The sequence below is a fragment of the Drosophila albomicans genome, chromosome 3, assembly GCF_009650485.2.
Source record: "Drosophila albomicans strain 15112-1751.03 chromosome 3, ASM965048v2, whole genome shotgun sequence".
Classification (NCBI taxonomy): Eukaryota; Metazoa; Arthropoda; class Insecta; order Diptera; family Drosophilidae; genus Drosophila; species Drosophila albomicans.
Window position 1 is genome coordinate 14,126,742 of NC_047629.2, and position 10,252 is coordinate 14,136,993.

A 10,252-nucleotide genomic window follows, 5' to 3' on the forward strand; every position below is an offset into this window, starting at 1 on the left:
GAGCTGTGGAGTGTCGGGCTCCCTGGGGCCGCATTGGGGTGCCGCGAACTGTTTGCGAAAATAATTTATGGCAAACTGTTGATTGTTGACATGGGGGCCCCTGAGCTCAAGTTAAAGCCGCTCAGACGCTAAGTTTATGTGTACGTGTATGTGTGTTTGTGTAGAATTTATCATTAGTTTTATATTTGTTGCTGCTTCGCTTAACGAAACGAAACGAAACGAAATGCGACGAGCAAAACAAAAGCGCCAACAGCAACAGCAAAAGCAACAAAGCAGCTCCAAAACGCGACAGCTGCCCGGCCTGGTTGATGGTCGATGTTTTCAAGAAAACATTACGTCATTTTGCAATATGCCCCCAATATATCGCTTACCCCTCCCTCGCTACCTCCTAACTAACGTCTGGCAGACGATCGGAGCACGTTGCGTCGCTTTGTTTCCTAGAAAAACGCCACAAATTCTGCGAACTGTCGAGTCTCGCAAAACAAAGCAATCATCATGCTTGTATCGCGTCTAGTGTGTAGAATGTAATGAATGTAGTACACTCCCATATATAATTGTGAATGTGTCTGATAGTCGACGCAAGGCAAAAGGCAATTGAAGAAAGCAACAGCGAGTACGAGATACAAAATGTACAGTACAATTACCAGCTAATTATGCGATCTTTAAGTTAAATTTAGAAAACAATTTTATCGATTGATGCCATGCCTATGATCATAAAGTTAGAACGTTCTATATGTACCTTCAGTATATAGAAGTGTGTTTGCACATCTCTTTATGATACTTAAATTGCGCATACGCCGCGTTGTGCAGCCGCAATGAAAGTGAAACACAATCGGATTTAAATGGAAATTTGCAGAAATAAACCGATTCAAAACAGTCTAATTGAATTTATTGCGGCCTTGAGCTAAAAACATAAACAAATACATATGTGTAAATGTGTGTGTGTGTGTGTTCATTCAATATTGCTTATCAACAGACATTTACTTTGAGCTGTTATCAATGCGCACATAACAAATAGAGAAATGCTCACTTAACTTCGAGCTTATTATACCCAGTCACAATTCACATTGAAATGATATACTTAATGCAAGTTATTATTTATCCATTAAGAGAAATTCATAAAAATTATTTACGATTGTTTTTCTTAATTTTTTGTTTTGTTTTTTTTTTTTTTTTTTTTTTATTTTAGTGTATTGTTTTTCATTTCAGTTGTCTTCGTTACAGTTGAGAGCATTTTTGATTTATGATCAAAAACAAGCAGCAATTGTTTCGTTTTCATTCGCAAGACCAACAACGAACTCCATTGTGTTGACTGCCCCAGAACGCCGAGAACCGCGAAGTCATAACACTACATGAGTGTGTCGAGTAATCGCATTAGAAATGCGCAATAGGCTGAGCTTTCAAAACGATTCGTTTCGATTCGATTCGATAAGTAAACAACTCGAAGAAATCATCAAGAACCAAGCACACATAATGCTGATTGAAATCGCCAAGGAAAATACAAGTCCACAGACGATTGAATACTCTACGAATTTTAAATTAGCAAGTGTTTTCATTGCTTTGTGTCATATTAGTAATAAATAATAATAATATATACAAATATATATAATAATAATTAATAATTTGTAGTTTCAAATTTCAGAATGTTTCTTAATATAATAATATAATATAATAGTAAGAAAGTTACAGTCGAGTGTCCTCGACTATTAGATACCCGCTACCAATTTTTAATGAAGGCAAAAAAGTGCGGTGTTTTATACTAAAATATACCACAAAAATACTAAAACATACCAAAAAGCTTTATTTGGTATATTTCTTTAGTACTACATTCAAAAGTTATAATAGAGTACTCAAATATACCAGATTGTCAGCCAAAACAACTAAGACAGTCGAAAGTGCTCGACTTGAGATACGCGCTACCCATTTTTAATGAAAGCAAAACAGTACGGTACTATTACTAAAATATACCGAATTAAAATACCGAAAAATACTAAAACATATGAAAGGCTATATTTGGTATATTGATATACTACATACTACATACTTTTGTCTATACAAAAATATTTCCTAAAAGTAACTTTACTTTACTGTACTTTATTGTATGTACATATGTATATTTTGTTATTCCCGGGGCGGAAGCACGCTTGGCAAAAATTTGAAGCAAACTAGATTTGCTTGGAAAATTAACAAGTGCTGTCAACAAAAATTATAGCTCCATCTCTTAAAGTCTCTGAGATCTAGGTGTTCATACAGACGGACAGACAGACAGACGGAGATGGCTACATTGTCTCGGCTGTTGACGTTGATCAAGAATATATAGTATATATTTTAAGGGGTCGGAGATGCCTCTGTCTGTTACATACATTTCCTGCAGGTACAAATATAATATATAATATATTAATAAAACAGTCGTTATACGTATCATTTTCAAAATGAAATAATTCAACAGTGTTCTTTTTATTAGTTAACTTTAGATCAATTCAAATTAGTTTCAGTAACAAAATTGGTAATAGATACTTATGAAATAATTATTACAAAGTGGTTTTGTTTCGCTTCCTCCATTCTACATATAATATGTACAAAGCGCTTTAAGTTGGATGCATATGCATAGTATAAGTTTTAGCATTTCGCATATGATCCGATCCGTAAGAGAATTAAATGACTTAATAATTATGTACATTAATATTGTGGCTACTGTTTTTCGTTGCTGATTCAACGTGGATTCTACTACGACTATGTATATATTGAAAATATATGTAAATATGTAAGGGTATGTGTACATACATATGTGTATTGATTGATTCATTAATGCATAAGATAACAACGCTTAAATGACTACGAAAAATAAAGGCACCTGAGTTCAAAAAGTGTTATTGCCAAAATTAAATTGTAAATAAACGTAAAAAAAAACAAAACTAAAAACTGAAAACTGAACTGAAAAAATTCTTGTATATAATAATATATAGTACAAATGTATATATATATATGTATATATGTATGGTAATATTTAATTCATTTAATGGTATGTTGACATTTTGCTGTTCTTCGTGGGTTGCTGACTGATTTTCACTGATATCATTCACAATTGTTGTTGATATGTTCTCCTCTCTCACTACGTATGCTTAATTTGTATGTTTAGTGTATAAAGTACTTAAATGGTCTTTGTCCCTGAATGAAATGCGCTTGGCTAAATCCCCCTTATCCCCCTTATCCACAATTAACTCGCTCGCTCTCTGATTTTGCTGACTAGTGCGTTCTCTGGATTGGATACCCCTCATTTGTTTTTCTTTCTTTATCATAATAATGTTTTGCTTTGTTTTGTTTTCTTCTTTTTTTTTGTTTTTTTGTTAACTACAAGCCGCGTACTAGATATCGATAAATATCGACTATTGCATCTTGTAGAGCTGCGGCGGCTCCTTGGAGGCTGGCATGCCCTGATCATATTTACCCAGCTCTGCTTCGTAGAGCAGATTATTGATCAGATGCTTGACCACAATCTTTGACTTTGATGTCTTTAGCTTACGTATGGTGATGGCCACATATTCCCCAAACACTCCATACTCATCTACATGATTGCTGCTGATGTTATTGCTGCTGCTGTTGTTGTTGTTGGCGTTGGTGCTGAGCTTAAGGCTTGAGGATATGCCACTGCTGCTGCTACTGCTGTTGCTGGTTGTTGCTGCTGTCGCTGTTGTCAGCTCCAAGGATGTGGACGAATTACGATTATTATTATTGTTGCTATTGCTGCTGCTGCTGTGGTTGTTGTTGTTGCTGTTGTTGTTGTTGTTGGCCTCAGTTGGCGAGGAAGAGAGATCACGATCACGATCACGTTTTTGTGCCATGTTATTGGAATGTTGTTGCTGCTGCTGCTGTTGCTGCTGATGATGATGGTGATGGAAGTGCTGCTGTGAATGCCCATTGCCATTGTGGCTGCTGTGGCTGAGATTGTGGCTGTGGCTAAAGTGTTGTTGCAGTGCATGAAATGCTATCTGACTGTGGTTCAGCTGCAGCTGCTGCTGCTGTTGCGACGACAGCGACTGCGACTGCGACTGCATCGATGATGATTTGATTGGCGTCAGTGTCAGCGCCCCAACCACGCCCCCAACGATGCCAACGCCCACACCGGCTGGCCCAGCTGCAGCAGCAGCAGCAGCATCTCCCACTCCACAATCACTGCCACCATCATCATTGTCATCCATCGGATTCTGCGCCTTGCGCTTCCGAGGATTGTACGTCAGATCCGTGGGCTTGAAATAACTCAGCGATAGCGGTGTGCTCGTCTGACGATCGAGCAGTCCCAGCTCGCTTTCATGCTCAATCTGAGAGGAGGGCGAAAAGAAAATATACATTTATGTTAGTACTCTATATATACACTACTACTAGCACTGCTATTTCAAAGTTCACAGCTGTATGTAGCTACTAAAGTGTCTAAGAAAAATAAATACTCTCATGCAATTACATAAAATACTTGTTTTTGAAAGGATAGCAACCACTTCCAATAACAAAACATTGTCGAAATTATAATGGCATTTGAAGCCTCTTTATATAAATTGAAGAATTAAATCTTTACTGACAATGAAAGTTAAAATAATACAAGCTATTAATGTGCCTAATCTTTCAGGAATACACTTGAATAACAAATTGGATTTTAAAGGATATAAAGAGTTCCTTTTTCTTTATCTTTATCAAAAATAAAACGTAAACAACGTACTGTATTTAAACAAAAAATCATTTAAAAGAAATAAATTACAAAAATAAGACTTGTTTACAAGTTTTTGAGGAAGTCTTTCTATATAAAGTACAGAGTATGTAAGCTATTAAATAGTATAAGCATAAAATAATAATTAGTATTCACTTCCTACGCTTTATCCATAAAAAAAAACTGGCGAATATTATATATCTTTAAGCAAAAATATTTTCTAAATAATAGAATCTTTGAAAATTTAAGGTTTTTAAAGCAAAACATTTTCAATTATGATATTTAAAATATCACTTATCTAAACATCTTAAAAAAATCTTGAAACAGTATTTTAAAAAAGTTAAAAATGATGTGCATCTTGTGTCTCTATTAAAAAAATATATATATTTCTTTTAATCATTCGATATTTTTCGAGTCTAATGCGTAATGAAATAAAGCTTATACCCTTCTCAAAACTAATTTGCGTATAGGGTATTAGGTGAAGAATCGGTGAAGTCAATCAAAAGGCAATTAGTAATCGTGTTGGGGTCAACTATAGTTCGCACTTTTATATTATACTTACAATTTCAGTTTTCACATCTTCGGCGCTAATATTGCAATAATTCTCGCCGTCCAAATCGGAAGAGGAACGTGTCTATAAAAGATAGAGAGAGAGAGGCGATAGAAAAAAAAAAAAACGTTAAGAATCAGCAAAGCAAAAAGAATAACTACAACAATTATGGCAATGCGAAGAATTTGTCAGACAAATAATAATAACAACAAAGCAGAGTGAAAAACAAATTAGAATAGTAATAAAAAATAAATAAATAAATGTGAGCCACAGACTCACTTACACACACACAAACACACGGCGACGAGCGACGATTAAATTAGTTGTTTGGTTTGCCGATAGAGAGAGTGGTGGCGGGTGAAGAGATAGGGGGAACGCAACGAAGTCAACATTGAAGTGGACCAACGAGTGGCCAGAGACAAGCAAACGAAGTGGACGGACAAGGCGAAGCAAACGAACGAACTAAAAAAAGAGAGACGCAAAAAAAAGCAGCAAAAATAAAAATAAAGCAAAGTAAGAAAAGCTAGAGTTCACACAATGTCCGACTCTGAGATACCCGCTACGTATTTTTTTGTTGAATGATTCCACAACAATTTAGTGCGACTAAAGCATTAAAGATTAATATTTCTTATTTGGAAAATATTCCCCAAAAATGTAAAACCTTCTGTATATACCCCCTTACTTATTATCAATTAAATATGTAAACAGAATACAAAAAAAAAAAAAAATTGCCAAACAACTAGAATATGTTATTGGGGAAATTAGCAAATTAGTCCCCGAGATCAACATACTACCCCATATTAATAGTTTTTTTACACTTTTATTTTATATTAAAATCCAAAATAAAACGCATAAGTGAAATAATAAAAATAAATAATAAAAAAATAAATCTAAAATAAACGAACACATTTTTGTATTCCCTGTTTGTTCCACAAAACAGAAATACCTTTTTAAGCTTTCGGCTAACGGGTATGGAGAAAGAGAGAAAAAAAACAAACCGCAGCACAACAGCAACTTACTACAAATATGTATATTGAAGCTGTTGCTGCTTAGGCGGGTCCATTGCCAAAGGGGAGACGAGGGCTGCGGGAGTGGTGGGTGTGTGTGAAGCAGCAGGGCAGGGCCGGGCGGGGCGGGTGGCGGAGGTCGGCGGCAAACGTGTAGCTGACGATTTCTACGGCTGATGCAACACACACATATGGTAGCAACAACAGCCAACAGCAGCAGCAGCAGCGCGAATCAAAGCCAGTTGACACACACGTACACACACAACACGCACACAAATACACACAGACTTGCACAACAATATAGCAAACGCTTATCAAGCGCATGCGACGCAATAGCAGCAGAGCGACACAGACATAGCACAGTGACTACAAATTGTTCATAATTTGAGCGGCATGCATAAGCAATGTTAATAGCTCGATATCGATATCGATAACAGCGATAACAGACGATAGCAACTAACTAACAACGCTAAGCAGGCAGGCAGTTAATTCGACACACATACATATCACACATACTGTAACAAATACAAGCTCATGCCCCACTGTGCGCCACGAACCGCTAGACACAGACAGACAGAGCAAAGCTAGCAGCGTCGGCGCGTGTGCTGCTGCTGCTGCCGCAAAACAAGTCAAACCACTCACGCATACAAAAGCACAAACGCAAACACACACACGGACAAAGAGTAGTATGCAAAGCAAAAGCTTTACCGGAACGACAACAACAAGCAAAACACAAGAATACTGCAGTTGGGTCTATACGTTAAGCAAATACTCTGCATAACAATACTATGTATTAAAGGGCATCCAAAATGTATACAAACATGTGCAATATATATATATATATATATATATATATATATATATATATATATATATATATATATATATATATATATATATATGTGTATGTATGTATGTATGTACACACAAGTACAACTATGTAACCGTATTGCACATGCACATGTCTCATGCTGTTTCACTTGCGCGCATATGCTCAACCGAGCTTTGCAGTGTGACCCATAAGAAATGAAAAGAAAAAATATGCACAACAGAAAAAGTAATAGGCAAAAATAGGCGCTTACCACGGCTGCTGAGACTGATGCAGTTGCTGCTGCGTCCGCTACTGCTGCTGCAGTCGCGTCGCTGCCAACGCCCGCACATCCATTTGAGTTAGCTTCGGAGGTCGCTGCATCGTTGTTGGTATCCAGCAGCAAATGATGATCCCGTTCCCTGATATTCGCTGCCGCAGCGGCTGCCACAGCTGCGACGGCAGCAGCGACGCGAGCAGCGAACTCTTCGCTTTGCTGCTGCTGCTGCTGCTCAACAACCTGTTGCTGTTTGCCAGCAGCTGTCAGCTGTTCCAAATCTAGGCTATGCATTAGGGCTAGTTTATCAGCCGCTTCCGAATCAACAGCAACCGGCTCAACGACAGCAGCAGCATCCAAGGCAGCGACGTTGCTGTCGACGTCGACGTCACCATCCAAGATGAAACGTATCGCTTCATAGGCAAACCACATGGGCTGATAATGCACACCACGATTGCGTCCATTGAGCACCTTGCCATGCTCGCGATGAAATGACGAGCGCAGCGATTTAATTTTCGAACGTATCGAACGTATTTCGGTGCCATATTTCTCACTCAGCAGCTTTAATGCCTCGTATTTTGTTTGCTTGATATGATAGCCTTTCGTGTTGGGGTCCCAAAGGACGCGCTGACGTCGATAGTCCTCGATGAATCCCAATATTGTGGCGCGCGACCATTCAATGCGATCGCCAGGTGCTGATGGTGACGGTGGCAGCGCTGCGACAGCGCCAGCAGCGTCCGTAATCAAAACGATGGCATTGGAGTTGGCGTCAAGTTTGTACTGCGCTGCGGCGCCGCTGCTGGACATTGTGTGTGTGGTGAAAGTTGTTGCTGGGGGAAGCAAGGAAGTTGCTGAGTTCCTTCTGTCTGTCTCTCTCTCTCTCTCTTTTATGTGTGTGGTGGGGTTGTTTTTGTGGGGGGTTGTAAAGTGCGCGCGCGCGCAAGCTGCGTTTGTGTGTGAGAGAGAGAGGAAGAGAGTGTGTGTGTGTGTGTGTGTGTGTTTGATAGAGAGAGGAAGGTAGGTAGCAAAAGAAGGTAAACGCAACGCAACGCGACGTTCACAAAAAAAACGCGTCCACAACACGTTGCTTTTGACTTTCGACTGAGGCGGCGGCGGCGCGCCGCGGCTAGCGGTTGTGTGGCAGAGGAAGCGTAGCAGCAGCAGCAACAGTAACGGCAGCAGCAGCGGCAAGTGTGGCGGCGGCGGCGGCCAAACGGCAGCTCAGCTGCACTTTGTGCGAGAGAGAGCGCGCAAGTGAGCGTTGCACAGTGGTGCAAATGGCACAAGAAATGCAAACTGCATTTGCCAAAAATATTTCAACAGTTTCACTGCTTTGAAACTGTTCTAAACTTATCGATAGGCGTCGATAGTCAAGCAAATGTAATTGCTCCTTTTACAATTACACTGTGTGTGGTTGCATTTGCAATGCAAATTAAAAATTATTAAGTTTTATAGAATTCTTTGAATGCAAATTAAAAGTTCAAACTAAATAAAATCAGTTTGGTGATGCTTAAGCATTTAAATGCAATCATAAAACTCTTATGACAAATTTGTGAAACTATTAAAGCGCGAATCATAAAACAAGTTGTTTAAAAACTTTGTTAATGAAATCAAATTTCTAGTACATATTAATATGTGTGATTTTAAGCAAATAAATATTTGTGCCTTTGGATGCAATTAAATTTAGATTGCTTATCATTTAAGCTGAATAGTGTCAGAATTTAAGTGCAACTTTGTTTTTAAACTTAAAGAATTTGGATTGCTTAGTAAATTTTGTGAAATTATTGTTTCTCTTGCTTATTGATAAGCAATGATTGTGGCCTGCCAATTGATCGCTTACCACGTGTGATAAGTGTTCAGTTTTTGACAGTTGCTGTATCACGGTGCGACCGACGTCGCTTCGTCCAAAATCAACGCAAAGGTGTGCGAGACTCTGTGCTTTGCTGTTCACTTGTTTGTATTGGTGTGTGTGCACACTGGCTGGCGACCGCGAATATGTATGCGTGTATTAGTGTGTCTCGCTGTGTGTGTGTGTAATGTGTTTGTGTTCGCTGGTTGCTGGTTGCAGCGGCACGCGGGGGCTTTTTTTGTTTTTGTTTTTTTTTTGCGCTCACTCGACAACTCAACAACGTAGCTGTTGTTGTCGTTGTTGTTGCTGGTGCTGCTGCTGCGCTGCCGGAGACCTGTTGGTTGCTTGCTTGATAATGCGACGCTTTTGTTGTTGCTGCTGCTGCTGCTGTTGCTGCTGAGTGTTTTGGGTTTTCTATTTGTTGCTGCTATCAGCTGTTTTATTGCATGTTGTTGTTGTTGCCGCAATACATACGTGCGACGTGACGTGACGGTGTTGTTGTTATTGCTGCTGCTGCTGCTGTTGCCACTCGAAACGTTGACGTTACGATCCCCCGACACACGTTCGTTGTTGTTGTTTTCGCCGCTTCGTCGTTCGTCGTCGGTCGTTCGCTGTTGAAATCACGATTTGTACTAATTTCACATATTTAAACTGTGTGTGGCATGCGCGCTGCTCCAAACGGGCCAGTTGCTGTTGCCGCCGTTGTTGTTGTTGCTGTTGCTGTTGTTGCCGCTGCTGTTGCTGCTGCTGTTGTTTGTTGGCCGTAAGTTCGTCACTTGGCACGCCCCCGCCCCCCGCCTTGCGAAACATGAAGCAACCTTGCTGCTGCTGCCGTTTACGTCTCTCCAAAAGCATTACAGCTTTGCCATAAGCTTTGGCAAAAGCTTAGAACGAGAATCAATCGCACACACACACGAGCACACCATACACTCAAACTCTCTCTCATATCATTTGCATCATGCGTCTTTTTCAGCACTCTCTTCTGTTTATTTCTAAGCTGCCATTTTAGTTCTTCATTTTCCTCTCCGCCTCACTTTTTTCTTTCATTTTATTGCAATGCAA

General features: G+C 39.3%; 1 protein-coding gene across 3 annotated transcripts; it reads right to left on the minus strand.

The window, feature by feature from the left end:
• Positions 1-2,412: 2,412 nt before the first annotated feature.
• LOC117568343 (homeobox protein cut) lies at positions 2,413-10,042 on the minus strand. 3 transcript variants are annotated; one of them, XM_034248930.2, is made up of 4 exons: positions 9,665-10,042; positions 7,339-8,171; positions 5,262-5,333; positions 2,413-4,319 (listed from the first exon to the last, which is right to left on the minus strand). In XM_034248930.2, exons 2-4 carry the CDS (start codon positions 8,146-8,148, stop codon positions 3,387-3,389), a joined length of 1,815 nt encoding a protein of 604 aa, XP_034104821.1. In that variant the 5' UTR covers positions 8,149-8,171; positions 9,665-10,042; the 3' UTR covers positions 2,413-3,386. The 3 variants fall into 3 exon arrangements, with proteins under 3 accessions (XP_034104821.1, XP_034104820.1, XP_051860808.1); XM_034248929.2 differs by having other exon boundaries at positions 7,339-8,285; positions 9,665-10,041; XM_052004848.1 differs by having other exon boundaries at positions 7,339-8,285; positions 9,182-10,041.
• Positions 10,043-10,252: the final 210 nt, after the last annotated feature.